The 20,024-nt window shown below is 47.9% G+C and overlaps 1 protein-coding gene across 1 annotated transcript in view; it reads right to left on the minus strand.

The window, feature by feature from the left end:
- Positions 1-20,024, minus strand: part of Galnt18 (polypeptide N-acetylgalactosaminyltransferase 18) — a 320,566-nt gene that overhangs the window by 78,276 nt on the left and 222,266 nt on the right. Inside the window, exons 4-6 of the mRNA XM_075971902.1 lie at positions 11,652-11,835; positions 9,186-9,383; positions 3,563-3,677 (exon numbers count right to left, since the gene is read on the minus strand). Coding sequence (XP_075828017.1) covers positions 3,563-3,677; positions 9,186-9,383; positions 11,652-11,835 — 497 coding nt within the window. The remainder of the gene's footprint in view (positions 1-3,562; positions 3,678-9,185; positions 9,384-11,651; positions 11,836-20,024) is intronic.

A 20,024-nucleotide genomic window follows, 5' to 3' on the forward strand; every position in this document is an offset into this window, starting at 1 on the left:
TGTGTTTATTTGGCACTAAACGGCAGTGGGACCTGGTGGGACAGAAACCTCTGCCACCAGTATGTATGCACTCATAGGGGAATACTAGCTGTAAAGCAAAGGATAAGGAACCTATAGTCCAGGAACCCAGAGAAACTAAGTAACAAGGAGAACCCTAGGACAAACATACATAGAGCCCCCTGGGAAGGGGAAATAGACAAGATCACCTGAGAAAATTGGGAGTGTGGGGGTGTGGGGAGAAGGGAAGGCAGAAGTGGGGGAGGAGAGGAGAATGGGAGTGGGGACGAGAACTTGAGGGAACTGGATGGTCAAGATAGGGGAAGGACAAAGATGGAGAACAAGGAAAGAGATATCTTAATTGTATACAACTTTTCAGTCTTCTGTTCATGTCTGCTCTCATTTCTTACTTGTTCATCTAGCTACAGTGGGTCTCTCTCTTTCCTCACTGTCCTGTGGATTCTGAAACCAGGGATGGGGGTATACAAAATAAGATTAAGTCTTTAGAGGGATACTAGCCACACAAGGCTGAGTCTAGAGGAGAAAGAAAGTATAAACCCTGTGATACTTCCTGGGGGAAGGGTCTCAAATGACTCAGGTCTTATACTTGATCACTGTGATGTATCTATTGAGCCATAATGACCTGCACTTAAATCTTTTCTCTGTATTTTACAAATTTCATGAACTTTGAACATGTCCAAGTTCATAATTTCAGTTTCTTTAACTGATAAAGAAGGATACCATGAGAAGGTCTACTTTAAGATATTCTGTGGATGGATGACATTTTTCAAATGCCCCCAGAATTGGGATGAGGGCTCAGCTACTAAAAAGCTTACCATGCAAGTATGAAAACCAGGATCCAGACCCCCAGAACCCATGGGAGCACTGCTGTGGTGGAATGCCTGTAGTTCTGTCCTAAGAAGGCTGAGACTAGATCCCTACAGCCGGTGGGCTAGCAAGACAAGCCATATGTTAGTGCTGGTTTAACTGAGAAACCCCACCTTATTGAACTTAGTGGGAAAGAAATGGAGGATGAGTCCAGACATCAACCTTGGAAGTTGCACATGCAAAAGCACATATGTGCATGCACAGCCACACACATACAAAAATAAACATATGCACATACACACATGAACCATGGAGAAAGGAAAAAAGAATTCCCCATATACATAAAAAAAAAGAAGATCCCGAACATACAGCAGGGGATTAATATGTACAGAAAAAAATCTTTCTATTTTCATGTTCCAAAATAGGTAAGGGTTTTGCACAAGCTGTTTCTATGTAAGGCAGATGTGATGAGAAATATCTCTCAGCTTGGCACAAGATCCTGAGGGATAATTAGAAATACAATATTCTCAGGGAGGAAACTGAGGCACTGAGATATTAGCTAATAATAAGCACAGAAGAAAAATAGGTAGCAATAACCACACATAGGAGGCTATCCCAGAGGAAAATGATCAGAGTTTCTGCACCCCCTCAAGGAGGAACCAGAATACAAATGAACTGTTCCCTCCCTGTATACTTAGTTCCGCCAGCTCACGGGGGCTGGGCCCTGCTTTAAAAGCCTCCTTTTCCTTTGCCATCAATGATGCTTCATCTTTGTCCATTGGGGGCGGGGGGGAGGGATGGAAGGAAAACAAAACATGACGACATTTCATACTTTATTTGAAACCCTGAACACGAAACCACCCAAAGATATTTTAACACGTATTCAAGAGCCTCACCCAGGTCCACACTCCAAAATAGCTTTATAATTTAAGGAAGGAAGGAAAGCCAGACATCACCACCACTCTGTGATCGACTCGCCCATACGTTGGAAGCAGAGTTCACAAATCTAATTCCTTTCCCCATTTCTGGACATTTTTACCCAGAGAACACAAGTGACCGGAGGCGGTGCTGCCCGCTCAGCCGATTCCTGACAGCTGCTCCTGGTGAAACAGATTGTGTTTGGGGGCAAGCATTTATCCAGGAGCAGGGCTGGAATGAGATGGCGAGGATGCCAGCGGGTGGCGAATAAATGACCATCGGAGGGAGAGCTGGAGAAATGAGGGTGATTATGCAGGCGCTGGCCTCTATGAATACATTAGCTCCCCATCAGCCTGTGCCTTCCCACTGCCTCCAAAGCAATTGCTTGGAGTGCCAGTGAATACAGGTGTCTGAAGTCTTTTCCAAGTTCAGCTTCACACCGTAGGCTGCTCTTTCAGCCAGTCCTCAAAGCCCAGCACTAAGTCTGGGGAGGAGTTGGGCATCGGAGCACTGTTAGTTCTATTCAGGTGCTCCCTGGCGGAGTCTGGGCTCCCTTGCAGGGTTAGGAGGGGGTTGCCCAGGGTCAGCTGCATGCTCTGTAGAGTGGGAAAAGGAAGAAGCTAAAGGTAAGAGGAAGGGAGGTTTTTGAGTGGGAACTGAAGGTCTGGACCTAGAGACACAGGTGCGTGTTCTATGTCCAAAAGGTCAAAGCTGGAGTCAGTTGGACCAGATTTTGGAGGAGGTCTGCATGAGGTATGAATGGGCTGGCTGTGAGAAGGAAAATGTTACAAGAAAAAACAGGAGGTACAAGGTTTCCCTAAAAGTGTGTGGGTAAGGTTTGTTGTTCTTGTTGTCTATTTTTCCTGAGACAGAATTTCACTGTTACTATCAAGGCTGTCATGGACCTAGCTCTTGTAGACCAGGCTGGCCTCAAAATCACTGAGATCCGTCCGCCTCTGCCTCCTGAGTGCTGGGATTAAAGGCATGTGCCACCAATGCCTGGCCAGGTGATGGGTTATTAAAGACAGTGGGAGCCATTATGGGGACATGCCAAGGCTCAAGCTGTGGGTTTGTCAGGGCTACTTTCTGGACACAGAAACCCTTCATTATCATCATCAATACATTTCCACCAAACATCGGGACACCCAATATACCTTCCTGATTGAGGAGGTCCTTCTCGGTTTTCTTTTTTACAGGCAAATGGGAAAGAGCCAGGAAGCCTAGTAAATGTTCTTGTAGGGTAAGAAAGAAAATGGCACCTCTCACAGAGCTGCACCATGAGCTGATAGCTACAGAGAACCCTTAGCATCAAGGCGCAGGATAGCCCATGGGTCTAGCTAGCACTGCATAAGGTCAGAAAGCAGCAGGAAGTGAGTTTGGCTGTGCTTTGCTGTTTATACCCAGGAGTTTAATGTTAGAGTTCTTGGGAATGTTCTACGGTCCGCTGTGGAGAAGACAGCGATGGAGAAGTGACTCTGAGGGGCTCTCTTGTCCGGCTGCCTCTTTGACACCTTCTGTTGTTTACCCCAACAGATTTGTTCAGTCTTAACAAGAGTGCTAAATGGGGAGCTGGATTCTCTAGCCAAGTAAGTTGTGCAGGCCTCTTCTCCCTGAAAATTCAAGAGGCTCTGCTCTGAGTTTCCCTGGCTCCAGTTGTACACACATATCAGGGCTAGGACTAGACATTCAGGGCCAGAGTGTGACCCTCAACTTTAGCCCCCTTTGCATTATGAACTAAAGATCCAGCATTGCACCATTAGTCTCGCTTACTCACCCTCATGGGAACTGAGCTCAGCCCTGTGTGAGAGACTCCACTCACCCTGATCCCAAGCTCCACATTCTCGCCTCCATAGACCTCCATGCCTTCGTCCAGCAGGCCAATCTCCTGGAAGTACTGTCGGTCCACAATGAAACAGCCGATGAGGGCGGGGCTCCTGCAGGGTGAGACGGATAGCCAGCTTTGAGCAAAGGCTCTGAGAGTCACTTGGGGATAAAGAGCTCCCAACCTCTGCTGCCAGACCCGGGGGGGGGGTGCTCATTCTCTGGGTAGCCTCCTAGATTCACCTTCACCCAGCCACTCACAGTGGGTGACAGCTCTTGTTCTGGGACCAGCCATCGTTCCCCACTATGCTAGCTGGTGCATTAGCAGTGGGGAAGGTGTGTACCACTCACTCTGCTGGTATAGATTGTTTTTTTTTTTTTGATTTTGAGCCACATGGCCAGACTGTTTCAGCTTGGACTTTCCCATCATCCCCAATGGAGGCTCTGTTCACTTAGAAAGATTTGGAGAACCAGGTTGTAGAAGACTTTGAGTAGCATACAAAAATAGTTTATAGATTTCATCAGTAGGTAAAGGCTTTCCATGACAAATTTCAAGCAGAACAGCATATAAATGGGTATGTTTCTTTAAAATCAAGAATACTCAGGCAGACTGGGATGTAGCTCAGTTAATGGAGTGCTGCCCAGCATACATGAGACCCTACCTGGGTTTGATTCCCAGCATTGCATAAACTAGGCATAGTAGCATATTCCCAGTACTCAGAGGCAAGGGGATCAGAAGTTCAGGGTCATTATTAGCTACATAGAGTTCCAAGTCAGCCTGGATGATCTGAGGGGGACATTCTGAGGTAGCTGACTAGAGGAGATGAGGGTGGTAGTGAAAAACCTGGTGGGAAGCTGTATCTGTGTCCAGGAAAGGGGTAAAGACACAGAGGAATTTGTAAAGAGATGTAGTGAGAGGGACAAAAGTCATCAGTGATCGGATGTTATAGGTGTCAATGATTCTGGTTCAGAGGCTCAGTGAAGCTGAGCTGCTCAAGATTCACAGTCAGAGGTTGGTCATTCCCATAATGCTCACCTCTTACGTGTGGGTTTGGTGTTCTCCATCAGAGCAGGGTATCGGCCTACTCTAAAAACAAACATGTATGATAACCCTGCAGTCTGTGGAAGTGAAGTCATAGAATAAGTCTGGGACTTTGACCCCAGGAAGTCCATGTGGCTGAGCATCCCCCTGCATCAGCATTCATTCCCTAAGGAAATAGTCCTTTCTGAACCTGTTTCTAGTTCCAAACATGAGTCCATTTGCATGAGTTTGGTAGTTTTCTCACCCCCAAGGGTTCTTCAGTTTCTCCTTTCCTCTACCAAATCCTCAGCCTGGCCTGATACCATGGAAAGGGAAGAAGGATAGCGGATGATACACAATGCAGAAGCAGCCCCTGATGCTCCCGCTGACTTCTCTGATGCTACCAATTCTCTGTGAAGCCCTGCACTTAGGAACTAGCTAGCAAGCCCCGCTCAGACACCCTATGTGCTGTAGTGCAGCTGCAGCCCAAGACCCTGGCTGACCTCAGCTCCAGGAATCTGTCATGCTAGCCTGCTGGTGTCCCACTGGTAGGGGAAGATCAGTTTCCCAGGGCCAAACTCTATGTCCTCCTGCAGACAGCTTCACTGGTGATGTAGCTACATGGTAGAACTGGCAAGCTGAAGGTCCTGGTACTCAGCTAGCAAGTTGAAGGCCGTGGGTGTGATCCCAGCACCATAAGTAAAAGGAGCTTTCTGACAGCATCTTCTCCATCACGCCTCAGAGCTTGCATTGTTGAGGTGCCTGGCCCTCCACCACCCAGGCCTCCCAACCAGAGTCCCTGAGACCTCTAACATCAGGCCACTGATAACAATCTGTGGACTTGGTTAAATAGGGTAAACAGCATAAGGCTCTGGACAAGACCAGCTCTTACAAGACTGCTGTGCAGTGGAGAGGCTCAGAGATTCACTTTTCTAAATAAAGATGGTGAAAGCATGGGTCTGCAGAATGAAGCCTTCACGTTTTCTTCTGTACTTCTAAATACAGGATGTGACGGAGCTCCTGAGAACAGCACTCAGAGCATGTGGGAAGAGGCTTCCTCCTGACTTCCAGACCCAGCCAGGGACGGCACAAAACCTGGCGCAGTTGCTCCAATAAGCACAGACACCTCAGGTGGTCAGTCACTTAGCAACTAGATGCTGCATTAAGAAAAATTAGGATAAATAGCATCCACCCCCAAAAGGATTTAGATACAGCTAAAATGTGGCGGGAAATGTAAATATCTAGAGAGATCTAAAAATTACAATAGATTGGGGGCCAGTTAGAAAAAGCAAGTGTAGGGGCTCTCTGTCATAGTTCTTTCCTAGAAAAAGATTTATTTTTGTTTATGAGTGTGTGTGTGGGGGGGGGGCAGAAGAGGTCATCAAATCCTCTAGAGCTGGAGTTACAGGTGCCTTGAGCTGCCCAGTATGGGTGTTAGGAAATGGGTCCCCTGGAAGAGAAGCAAGGCTCTGCTCTTAATCAGTGAGCCATCTCCCTAGCTCTCCATCACAGTTCTTAAAATGAGCCCACATGTTGGTTCTGAGCTTCCTGTTAGGCTAAATGAAAGGGAGCATACAGATTCTTAGAAACGAAATTCACGGTTTTCGGATAGAAATGATCTGATTGATTTCTTGGATTTCTTTTTGGACTAGTTATAGACTCAAGAGGATTTTCTTGACTGGGTCAGTCGGAGACTTGGGAACCCAGTGAATAACCATCTTAAAAATGAGATTTCTCACTACACCAGAGGCAAGTGTTGAGCTCCCCTTATAGTAACATGTGTGGGCAAACACTAACACGCAGCTCCAGAGAATGAAGTTCTGGAGTGCTTGTAGTACATTTATGTAAACTCTGTCTCCAGTGGGACTATCTTCATATCACGACGAAACCAGAAATGATCTAAAGTTTCCAGAATCTCATTTCTCACCTACATTCCTAATAAAAATAAAAATTGAGTGGAGATGGAAAATAAATGGTCAGGATGCTATCCTCTGGAAAAGATGCAGAGTACAACTCTGCCCATGAAAAGCATCCCAGTATCTTTGGTGGTGAGCAGAATAGAGACAGCTAAGATTCATGCTGTCTTTGGCAAGAACACCCTTAGCACAGTGGCTGATTTCCCTCTGATAACTTGGGCAGATTGAGGCAGGAATGAGCCACACTAGCTGTGAACTCAACAGTAATCAGGCAGGGGGGTGATAACACGTCACAGAGTCTAAGTGAGCCTAGTAGAACCCAGCTCCACTTCTACCACCCTCAGTAGGACCATTCTCCTGTCTCAGTCTTGCTTACGTTTTGCTCTCGTCTTGTTGAACAGGGACGGCACAATGAGTTGATACCGGATTATAATGTGGATCCAATGAACCATGTGTGTAAAAGGCCCCGGCACACAGCAGGCTCCCAACAAAGTAATAGGGCAGCCGCGGCGGCTTGGACATGCTTGGAGTGTGTCCCCTCCAAAGGTTCCCATGCTGGAAGCTCAGCATTGAGAGGTAGGAGGTCTCAGGATATGCAGTCTTGCAAAAGGTGAGTGGATCCCAGGGCAGCCACACATAGAAGGGATTAATGTAATAGCTGTGGAAATGATCCCTGAAGGAACCGCCTGGAACTGGTGTTGTCTGCACAAGATCTTCACACAAGATCAAGTCAGTCAAGATTCCACCAGGGATGGAGGAGAGGCTTACAAAGGCCCACCTCACCTGCCATCAATGGCTGTTGGTAGAGGGGAATCACTTTTTATCAGGGATAAAGCTCCTGGTAGGGTTCTCATGCTTCAGCAGGTGACCGTACACTCAGGTACACTAACTGGACTAAGTGAGTAACAGATAAAGACACAACTTTGGAGGTATGGGGGTGTGTGTGGGAGGAGCTGGGGGTGAGGGGTGGGCATTGTATACATACATACATACATACATACATACATGCATACATGCATATATTTCTCAAAGAATAAATGAAATGAATGAGGATGAATAGATGTAGCTCTGAGGGGATCTGATTAATTCTTGATGCAGACACAGCCAACCTTTTCACACTGTGCTATGATGCTGTTGCCTACAATCGTATTGGGTGGCAGTCATATCTATCCTGGGATGAACACTTCCCAGGGTCACAGATTAGAAACACCTGAAATCAAGCCCATTTTACACACTCAGCCTCTCCATGTGTGGCTCTTTCCCCCTTTTCTCCTGCCATGTGATGTCACCTTCCTGTTCTAACACAACTAAAGGCCTTCATCAGAGGCTGGCCAGGTGGGACCACTCCCTCTCAGACCTTCCACCTCCACCACGGGGAGTTAAATAAACATCCTTCTTCATAAATTATTCCTCCTCTTATATGTTGTTATAGCAACACAAGACAGACTGAGAAAGCCACAAAAGAAACCTCATGTGAGTTTTCTTCCAACCTGTTTTCTGTATGAAATCTGTTTCCAGTAATAACACTTGTGATATTTATTCTTTGAATGACAGTTTTCATAATCTCTCTGTCTCTCCCTCCCTCTCTCTCTCTCTCTCTGTCTCTGTCTCTCTGTCTCTCTCTGTCTCTCTCTCTCTCTCTCTCTCTTTTTCTCTCTCTCTGTACAAAGTTAGACTGGGTTCTTCTTCCAAGGTGGCCCCCCAAGTCACCTTCTGGTGCCATTTGTCTATTTAATGGTGGGGAGCAAATGTCTGCTCTGTCACCCACACCCAGAAACAGGGCTGGTAAAGCTGGCTGCTGCAGGACTCCTGAGGCAGCAGAGGGAAGCCAGTCGCGGGTCTAGGGAGACAGTATCAAAGGCAGAAAGAGTGTGGGGCTCTTGAAATGCAGTTGGAGACCATTGGTGCCTGTGTTCTACAGGATAAAACTCAGACACCATCCAGGTCCCAGGGTCTGTTTTGACCTCATTGCTGGGGTGCTCACACTCCTCCTTAGGGTCTCTCAGAGCCTCCTGTGACCAGAAGTGTCACACATGGGCGTCACTCTCAACCTAGTCATCCCCTTCTCACCCTTGAAAATTAGCTCTGATGCTTCCCCTCTCCCTGCTGTATGCATGCTTTCCACCCGTGAGGCAGAGTCAGTATGGATGTGTTCCCTTGCCCCCACACAGGCTTGGAGAACTTGGAAATCAAATCTTACCCCCTCTGGATCTCTAGCATCAACCACTGCACTTTACACCCAGCAGCTGTAGATGGTGGTGTGTGAAAATGAGTAACTTTGGGGTTAGAGGTGCCCGTTGGTAAGAGGGCTTCCTGCTCTTCCTGAGGACCTGAGTTCAGTTTCCACCGCTCACATTAGCCAGTTCATAACAGCCTGTCACTCCAGTTCTAGGGCATGTGATATCCTCCCCAGGTACACACACACACACACACACAAAATAAAAACAAAAATATTGAATCTGTTTTTAAAAGTCTGTGCCTTTGAGACTTTGGGGTTCTTATCGCTCCCCTGATTCTTTTCAAGGGACCCAAGAGCTTGTGAGCAGAGCCTGAAGCTCACACGGTGACTCCGGTTGACCTTCCCCTCTCTCTGCCACCCATACTGGGCCTGGGTAGGGAGGGAAGCCCTTGTCTGAGGGCCCAGGCAGCTCTCTGCTCTCTCTCAACGAGGAAGCATTCCACACCTGATTGGGGCTGTGGAGTTCTCCAGCTTCCACCAGGCCTTGGGTGGGTTCAGGTAGCGGCACCACAGCTCCCAGTCGAAGCCTTGGGCGGCCAGTGGGTACTCTTCTATCTCAAAGTTGTCATATTTGATGTTATCGAAAGACGGTGAGATGATCCGCTTCCGGTTTTCCTTGATGCGCGTGAGGACTGGTTCCGCCCTGAGCAGGAAGGAAGAGGAGAGCTATTACTGCCGCCAAGGTGGGCAGCAAACAGACGAGCAGCTCACCATGGTCACTTGCCAACAGCAAGAGGAAGGAACTGCTGCTCCCCAAAGATAGAGAGAAGTGGTTTCTGCATCCCCAGGGGTTGACGTCCCCTGCTAAGTAAGGACTTAGGGATTGGCAAGAAGCCCAGTGGACCCTTCAGTATAACCAGGGCTGAACTGAGAGATTCTCACCTAGCCTGTATGATTATTTCCCTCCCTCACCCCTACAACAAAAATCAAGATAAAAAGAAGTAAATATATATAGAAGGAATAGAGTTGAGACTTTAGAGGAAACTTTTAACCTGGGTTTTGATTTTGCTTGAATCAACCTGAAGGAAGAGGCAGGAGGTGTGGGCGAAGTTACATTCTCCTTTGCCTCAGGAGGAGTGGGCATCCAGGCCTCCCCCCAGGGACTGGCATGCCCTTCTGGGTAGCAGGAGAATAATGTGTTTGCCGACAGGAATAATAAGCTTCTCATTAATAATATATTCTGTGCATAATTGTTTATTCAAATCAGCTTGAAATAGTAAGTGTCCCTCTCCTTGGCCGGCCATAAATCCAGTGGAAATGCTTTTTAAATAGTCACAAATAGCACACAGGGACTTCAAGAATAAAAAATGACTTGCTGCAACCTAAGGAGTTTAGGCCTGTGATGCCTCGTCCCTCCCGGGCTGCCTGTAGGCCCTGCCACTCCTTGCTGCCAGCGTGCCCTCCTCACCCTGCTCCCCCAAAACAGAGGAGGAGCAGGACCTAGGCAGGCAGTGGCACCATGGAGATAGGAAGGGGAGTGGAGACACCGAGGCCACCAAACACTTGAGGAAAGAGGGCAGGAGATACATATCCCAGCTATAAGTCAGACTTAGTATCTGCCTCCATGTCCAGGCAGAGCCACACATAGTGAGCAACACCAGACATTCATAGCCCTGCAGGGAAGCCAATATCATCTGTCCTGTGAGGGTTCAGTAGCAGCCACAGAGGCCACTTGTCAGCTCTCATGCTTACCCCATCCAGCACCTAGCCATCCTGACTTCACAAAGGAAGACTATATGACTTAGTTTTGCTGGGATGGAGGTTCTGAGGGCATTTGAGGATGCAGGGAGCCACCTCTACCCACCTCTGCCCATTCGGTCCTACTCTGTCTGTGAAGTAAGGCATCTATGTTGTATCTGCTCCAACTCTGTTGTTTGCAACTCTGAAATCCCATGCTCGGCTAGACAGAAACACTCTGCTTTTTTGTTGTGGTTAAGGTTAATTTATTTCTGTTTTATGTGTCTGAGTGTTTGGTCTGCACGCATGAATGTGTATGACTTGCATGCAGTACCTGACAGTGCCAGAAGAGGGCAATGGCTCTCCTGGAACTGGAGTTACAGATGGGCATCAGCTGCCATGTGGGTGCTGGAAACTAATTGGAAGGGAATATGGGTTCTTTGCAAGAGCAGCCAGTGCTCTTAACCACGGAGCCATCTCTCTGCTTTGCCCTTTGTATATACTTGTCTTCCTGATCGGTGTTGTGGAATATTAGTTTAAGATGTGTTACATTCATTTATGCTGCGGAATATTTGTTTAATGATGTGTTGTATTCATTTATGTTGTATTTGTTTAATTCTGTAAAGCTGTGTTACTCTGTCTACCTAAAACACCAGATTAGTCTAATGAAGAGCTGAATGGCCAAAGGCTAGGCAGGAGAAAGGATAGGTGGGGCTGGCATGCAGAGAGAATAAATAGGAGAAATCTAGGAAAGAAAGCAAGGAACAAGAAAAGGAGAAAGAGAGAATTCCAGGGGCCAGCCACCCAGCCACCCAGCTAGCCACAGAATAAGAAGGAAAGAAAGATATATAGAATAAAGAAAGGTAAAAAGTCCAGAGACAAAATATAGTTAAAGAAAAATGGGATAATTTAAATATAAAAAGCTGCTAGAAACCAGCCAAGCGAAGGCCGGGCATTCATAAGTAAGAACAGGTCTCTGTGTATTTATTTGCGAGCTGGGTGGCAAGTTAGATTGGGTGTTCCCACACCCTTCAAGTGCTGACCCCTGACTCTTTGCTCTGCCTGAGGCTGAGCCTTATTACAAGACTTGGCTCATTCACACACCCATACCTCAGCTGTCCCCACAACCCTCTTCTAATCTTCTAGCCCATAACTGAGCTCCCAGAATGCACTGCACTTCTGATTCAGACCCACCAGGTCACACTGGGACCCCTCCTGTCCCTGAAGCACTTACCAGCCCACATTGAACTCCACGTGGGCATCAAACAGGGCCACCACAGGGGCCGTGGCTGCCCTCCAGCCGCTGACCCTGGAGCGGATGAGGCCTTCCTGCTTGCTGTGGCGCACAACTTTGATGAAGCCTGGCTTCTGGCCATTCACCTTGTCCACGTATTCCGTTAGCTTCTCTTTGAGCTCCTCTGTGGGTGAGAAGGAACTGAGTAAGAACCAAGGTTGAAACAACCAAAAGAGTCACAGTACTGAGGTGAAACGCCGCCCCTTCCCAGGAGGCAAGCGCACCCCCTGTTGCACCCACTCCAGGTTTTCACTAGCTCCCAGTGGTGGCCAGCATAGCTTAACTTGGAGGGGAATCAGGAAGATGGTATTTGTTTAGCTTCAGGATCGGACATTTATCAAGAACCCACACATGTTGTCTAGTTCATCACAGCAAGGCTACTGGAAGGTGGGGCTCACACAGCACATGAGTGTCGGAGGCAGGTTCACACGTGGTCTACGGATTTGACCGGCCTGTACCATCAAAATTTGGAATAGGATCCAAAGTGTTCCCTAAAGGCTCACGTGTTTGAATGCTTAGTCCTCAGCTGGCGGCACAGTTCTGGGGACCGTTTGGGAGATCCCACAAAGCTACCTTCTTCTACCCCTGCCCACTCAGTGCTGCCCTGTCTGTGAGGGAGGGCATTTGTCTCTGCAGCCTCCAGGTAGTGGAGCCCTGTCCTTGGCTAGGCAGGAACTTGCTGCTCTGCCTTTATCCTGGCCACGTGTCTCCCACAAAGCTGCTAGCTAAGGCCACACCTGGGATATCACGTCTTTTAGGTGTTGATCCTTCATGGTCCTGTACCGCTGGAGACTTGGCTCTATTGCAAGGGTCACCTACACAGCTGTATCCAGAATCCTCTCTCCTCCTTCCGGCCCATAACTGAGAAACCAAACTGCATTGCATCTCTGAGCTGAAAGTCCTGGATCACATTGGGGCTCCTTCTTTCCCCGAGTCACTCACCAGCCCACAGTGAACAACACATGGAGGACATCAACCACCGGGAGCTGGGACCTAGCTAGAGGAAGAATATTACTGTTGGGGGGTGGGGAGCGGGAGAATCTGTAGTCCCAGCAGCCAGCATGTTATAACAAGACACCTCACGTGCTGGGGACAATAATTTCAAAGGACTGTCTCTTGCCAAACCATGAGTCGAAGCAAACTTCTCTCCCCTTAAATTGATTCTTGTCATGTATTTGGTCAGAGCAGCAAGAGAATAGACCAGGCTTCTTCTGCGCTCAGTTGCTTCCTCCTGCCCATCCCCCTCCATTGCTCCTCCTGCCAGCCAGAGGTGCCCCAGTGGCTGATACCTTAACTTGTACTCTGCCTCCATCGTGTTTCTGGGAGGCCAATGGCAAGCATTGAGCTGTGGAGACAAGGGGGCCAGTGGGCTGCTACCCATTGTAACTGGGCCTGGCTTGGTATGTACCATGCTGTTTCTGTACCTCCATGATGGGAGTTCTCAGACTGGGAGGATATAGCAGCCAAGATCATTATACTTCCCTAGCAGAGGAAGCAAGAACCCAGGACTCCTCACAGTCTGTTGAGGAGGATTCATTTTGAGCCAACCACCTATCACCAGGGGTGAATCTAACAAGGGCACAATGAGTCACGGGCAGTTCTGTATTCCATGTTGACACAAGGAATGTGTATGTACTCGATGTAAATACCTTAGCTCGTACACACCAAGAATGATGTTCTAAAACACTGATAAGGGGGTTACCACCAAAGGGTCCCCCCAGGAGTTCCCCCTCCCTAAGTTGAGTTCATGCACTCTTTTGTCTATCTCAGGCAAGCTCCAGCTTTCTCTTTCTGGCTGGCCAGAAGCAGAAGCTAGCCTCCCAGAGGATGAGTGGTCCTGACAGGGAGGCAAGCCATCGCAGATCCTGCGACAAGAGCCAGATGAATCCATGGCATCATGCAGAGCAGACACAAGCTCACTGACAAGCTGCCCGGAGACCCACGCCCTGACTGCAGGATTCTATGCCAAGCAGCATTGGATGTTTGAAGCCGGTGACTTCTTGGATTGTCTTTAGACAAAGCAGGGTGAGCCATAAGACTGGGGCACAGACATATATCAGACACAGAGGGTCAGCTGAGAAGGCACAGCAAGTGGGACAGATTCTGTTTTGCTAAAAGTTCTAGTTCCATTATAACCAGTCACCGGGGAGCCAGACAAAGGCTGCCGATGGGCAAGTCTGCCTGAAGCCAGCTGAATTCTAACCGTGCTCAGATTCAAAGGTGTGTCAGTCACTGCCAATGCAGGCAGGGAGAAAGAGGGTTAGAAGGTAAGGGGTGGGGGTAAAGAGTAGGAGGGGGAGACAGGGAGGGTGGGGTAGGAGAGGAAAAGGGCATTGAGATGCTTAAAATATTCCAGAAGATGGATGATTCTGGTCCAGTCACCTAACTCAGCTTCCATGCTTTCCTCCAACCTCTGTCAACTGTTAAGTATTAGATACCTCAAAGGCACTTCCATGTTCTCAGAAAATGTCTCCAAAATGTTGCCTTGAGATATACATTATATATATTAATATTTTATAAATTAATGTATATTATATACCTTGCTAAATATTTTATATATTAAAAGTATTTCTCAGAACTTGCTGCGAAATAGAAAATACTCTCTTTCACCTTATAACTAAATACAAGCACATGACAGATCACCCCTGCCTTTAGCTAAGGCTGCCGGGAAGCTTGGGGATAGATATAATGACTAATCATTATAGTTTGAGCCACAATTTTGCTTCGCTATCTAACTCAAGACTTTGATTTTCAAAATTCTAATCTGAAAGATTAAAACCATCTTTAACTTTTCCCCTATGTAAACTATATGAAAAAAGTGTGAAATGTGTGGGTTGTTTATTTGTTCGGGGGATCTGTACTGAGGATTAAATCTAAAACCTCATACATGCTAAGCAAGCAATCTAACACACAACTACAGCTCTCTCTCTCTCTCCCTCTCTCTCTCTCTCTCTCTCTCTCTCTCTCTCTCTATATATATATATATATATATATATATATATATATATATATATATACATATATATATACATATATATATCACAAATGCATATGTAGATCTTAATTTTGAGACAAGGTCTCACTAAATTACCTATGCAAGCCTTGAACTGGCGATCCTTCTTCCTCGGCCTCCCAAGTAGTCGGGATTAGAGGCCTGACCATAGATCTCATTAAAAGGTATTTTTAAAGCCGGGCGGTGGTGGTGCACGCCTTTAATCCCAGCACTCGGGAGGCAGAGGCAGGTGGATCTCTGTGAGTTCGAGGCCAGCCTGGTCTACAAGAGCTAGTTCCAGGACAGGAACCAAAAGCTACAGAGAAACCCTGTCTTGAAAATAAAAAAAAAAGTATTTTTAAAACTCAGTATAAACACTATTTAATAAAATATCATAGTAGAGCAGGATAGATTGATGCTGCAGAGTGGAGAAGCTATCTCTTGCACTCAGTGCAGCATGCTGGGAAGCCAGGAGGTAGGTCTGCTCCTTGTCACTTTTCCAGACTGAGAGAGAAACAATTTGTGTCCTGCATGGGGCCAAGCCCCCTCCTGCTTGCGTGGTGCGTCCAGCCTTCTCCTGCTGTCCACAGATTCCTGCTCTGCTGACATCCAAGAGACTTCAGTAAGCTGGGATGGTGACGCCCTGAGAGGGTGCAGACCATGTTCCGTGGCCCCATAAGGAGTGCTTCCCCAGAGCCTGCTCTTATTCCTTCAGACCAACAAGAAGTGGGAATCCCACAGCCTGGCTGCACCGAGCTCTTTCCCTACATCTGCCTCATTGTGGTGCTTCTGTGGTTCACCAACCAGCCCAGAGTGATGACTCACAGGCTCGACAGGCGGCGAGGCAGCCACTACTGTTAATCAGGGTTAAACGCTTGGCTGGACACCATGGTCTTTAGTGTGAAGGAAACCGAAACATTGGGAAGTTGGTTTGCATAGGCTTCTCTGCATTTTGGAAGGCAGAGGCACAGGTGTTTTTGCAAAAGTGTTTGGCTAGGCTTGCCAGGGGCAGGCAGACCAGTACCTCTTCTTTGTCTTTTAGTGTTCAGGAGACGGTTCCCCCGCTGTGTGCTGTAGGTCTCACAGAAGCATGACTGAAGAGAAAAGGCTACTCACCCATTTGTTTGTTCTTTCGCTCAATAGCTATCATATATGTCCCAGTCGCTGTGGCTGTGAGCAAGACAATCTACAGTGGACTAAGTGTTTGGGGCCCACTCAATGCATACTGAAATCCTAATCCTCCACGTGATGGCATCAGGAGGGAGGATGGGGAGGTGGGTAGGTCACAGAGATAGAGTCATTGTCTAAATTCTCTATAGAGTCTGGCTCTAATGAATACACACACTGGGTTATTTATGAAGTAAAGACCCATTTCCTTAGAGTTCAGTTGGTTAGGTTGTCTAAGATCAATATACCGGCATCTGGCATGGGAAGGGTTAAGAGGGAAACTTTCTGTTATTCCTGCATGGCATGAAACAAAGGATGAAATTGGTGGGACGCTCCCGCAGCCTCTTTGGTAAGGGCTTTAGTCTCCTTCATAACGGAAGAGCCTGCTGGCTTATCTTTTCTTCTTTCTTCTCCTCCTTCATATTTGGGTGTCTGGCTTGTGTACCACATGTGTGCAGTGCCCATGGAGGCCAGAAGAGGGCATCAGATCCCCTAAAACTAGAGTTTCAGACAGTTGTTAGCTGCCATGTGGGTGCTGGGACCCAAACCTGGATCCTCTGCAAGAGGTATGCACTTTTAACCACTGAGCCGCCTCTCCGGGCTCTTATCATCTCTTAAAGGCACAGCTTCCCCCATCACAGGAGCACCTCGGTTTGAGAGGGCACTGTAAAAGCACAGGCCTACTGCTTCCATACAGATGTCAGAGAAGCCTTCACTCTCTCCCCAGAGAGGAGCCACTAAGAAGTTGCGGGGGAGGCGGCTCAGCGTAAAGTGCTTGCCTTGCAACCAGATGGCCCTGAGCTTAATCCCCAGAACTGCATAAAAAGCCTATCACAGTTTTATGCATCTGTAATCCCAGCACAAGGGAGATGGAGACAGTGGATCCCTGGAGCTCACTAGCCAGCCAGCCTAGCCCACTTGGCAAGTTCTAGGCCAGTGAGAAACCCTGTCTAAATAAACAGTATAGACAGCATCTTTGAAACACCTGGGTCTATCCTCTTGCCTACACACACACACACACACACACACACACACACGTACATGTGTGTGGACATGTGTATACACACACATACACACACAGCTGGGCACTATCCTCTGGCCTACACACACACACACGTACATGTGTGTGGACATGTGTATACACACACATACACACACACAGCTGGGACTGTCCTCTTGCCTACACACACACACACACACACACACACACACACACACGTACATGTGTGTGGACATGTGTATACACACACATACACACACACAGCTGGGAACTATCCTCTGGCCTACACACACACACACAGCTGGGACTATCCTCTTGCCTACACACACACACACACACACCCCAAAACACTAAAATGTCAAAATGTTGGCTATATTTGTGAGATCCCAGCACTTCCTATGGCGTCACAGGCTGGACACCAAGCCCAACATATGAACACTGGAGACAACACTTGCCTTTGGGGCTGTCCCTTATACATGCTTTGGACCATCCTCTGGGGTTTCCCAGCTGCCCTCTGAATAGACCGCTGCCTTGTCTCCCTCTGGTCACTCCTCCTCCCGACATCAAGCCCAGCATGGATCACTGTTACTCCACTCTCTGCTCCACCCCTGCTGGTCAGTGTGAACAAGAACAGCCAGCTACTAACGATGCTGATTTAAAGATGAAAAACACAGCACGTTTTATTTGGTTTATTCTTTAAAGAGTGAGCAGCAGCTGGGCTTCTTCATATCAGAAGATTAACTTGCCATTCTCTAAAGCCACTTAGAGCCATTGAAACACAAACCCTATGTCAATACACTTTAGGCAGAGATTACAGGAAAGGATGCCATGGCTGTCAAAACTAGCTGATCATCACAGCGCTGGAGAGCCAAAGAAAGCTGAAGGAAGATGACACTCATCACATCCTCCACAAAGAAAGTGGACTCGGGGGGCCATGCTGATGAGCAAGGTAGCCTGGCCAAGACAGCATGGATTCCAGAATGGGACAGTTTGATGCATGTCTCACTCTCTCTGTGAGATCACCAAGCTTTCAGCTCAACTCATCGGCAGGTTACAAGTGTTTTCCTTGGGTCATTCTTCTGTCCTTCACACTTTGGTCCAGCTACCTTACGAGCTGCCCTTCCTCAAAGTCAGCTGGGGCTGAAGGAGATTCCAAATGACCTGAAATTAAATAGCCCCTCCACCTGAAGTCTGAGCCGGCTATGTTTGTTTGGCAAAGACTTGGAAAAGTGGTCCATAAGGAGCTCCCCCTGCAGAAGGCTGTTAAACATGACCACAGGGACCAGGCACACTATCATACCCCAACTTAGTATGACCAAGTGATGAGAGAAAGCCCCAGAATCACCACCAAAGAGCTCCACTTTGTACCTCATTCTGCTCCCTGATGTCACGGTTCGGCACTAGGGATGCCCAAATCCACTAGAAATATCTACTCCAAAATTAGTAGGGACTCCGAAGCCAGGCTTCAACCACACTCCCCCTCTTCTGCTCCTCGGTGGCTTGTCCCCATCACACTGTCCTGCTTCAAATTGATTTTTGATGGCGACTGCAGCAAAGAACATGAAAATGTTTGCCTGGTAGTCATGTGCTGGGCTCTACTCAAACTTCACACTAGCCCATCCTCCTTTGCCCTCCTCCTCCTCTTCTTCTCTTTCAATGTCTAATGCCTGTCAGTGGCTGTGGAATAACACCCCCATGTTGTTTCATGCACCTGGCTTGATGCCACTAATGCTAAGCAGGGGGGAGCTGTGCTTGCAGAAGGATTGTGCACGCATTGTGGAGGACCAGTCGTGAGTTAGGTCCAGCACTGTAACCCGGAAGTTATAAACGAGGGCGGGTACAGTCCGTGGTGCTCAACATATGTAGTGCCATGCGATGGGCACTGTCCTCGTCGCTTTAGATCCCCTCTTAGAGCATTCTCCCATTATTCCATCATAACTCACAGAACACATCTGAAATATGCACACCAGCCTTGCAGACAGCGGTGCTCATGGGTAAAGTTCCTTTATCTACCTTCATGTGCTCAGTACTATCCTAAACCCGCTTCACATAGGACTCATTCAACACTTCCAACATCCATAATGCTGTTGGTTATGGTTTGGATCATAAACAGCCCCCAGGGATCAGGTGTTGACGACTTGGCTTCCCAGGCAGCAGTGTTGAGAAGTGACCTGATAATTTGGGCTCTGATCTCATGGATGTATTAATCCACTTATGGATTCACAACCTAATGGGATAAGTGGAAGTGAGGAGGACCTTAGGAGATGAGGCCTGGTTAGAGAAAAAGTCAATGGGAGTGTGCCTTTGAGAGAGAAACCAGGACCCGTACTCCTCCTCATCAGAACCATTGCTGCCATCAGTCAGCAGAGACTTCCTCTTCTTCCTCCTCTCCCTAACTCATTCTCCTCCCCCCATTCCCCTTTTTCTCCCCCCCCCCCAATCTGGCTGAATGAGGTAATTGTCTCTGCTCTGCCACATGCTCCCTTTCAGCCTCCCCATGGACCCAGAAACAACACGAACAATTACCCATTGTCCTTAACCTCTGAAACCATGATTGGACATTAATCTTTGCCCTCTTGATTTATTGTTACCACAAATGAAGTAATCTTCTGAGTCCAGAAGAAGTTAGGATCATCTCAGTGACACAGCCACAGTCAAGTGACGCAAGCCTGGGCAACTTGGCTCAGAGGCCAGGCACCTTTAAGGGATGGTGAGTGGAGGGTCTGAGATTTCACCTAGCATGGTCTGGATGCAAGGTCAGGAGGGAGGAGTGGTGAGTCCTGCTCTGATCTGCCTGACCCTAGAGACTAGACCATCTTCCTTTCTACTCCACAGCCTTGGCTTCCTCGAAGCATGGACCTCGGCTACGGCGCTTCCTTGGAGCCAGCCTTCTGTGGCTGTCTGCTCATCCACCTCGAGTAATGGAGTAAATGAAAACGAGAATAACAGAGATCAGCTGTGTCCTGGTTCAGCGAACTTGGGGAAAGACCAGCTCAACTTTGCCTCCCTGGGGCTTAAGGAGGGACCCTATTAAGCAAAGGCGGGATAGTGCTCAGATGCTAGAAGCTGCGGAAGTGTAAATGACTCCTTCTGCTCCAGTGGCTTTAGGAAGGAGCCACAGGCTAATTAAAAAGACCATAGTAAAGCCGGCACT

This window comes from Microtus pennsylvanicus, chromosome 5 (assembly GCF_037038515.1).
Source record: "Microtus pennsylvanicus isolate mMicPen1 chromosome 5, mMicPen1.hap1, whole genome shotgun sequence".
Taxonomy (NCBI): domain Eukaryota; kingdom Metazoa; phylum Chordata; class Mammalia; order Rodentia; family Cricetidae; genus Microtus; species Microtus pennsylvanicus.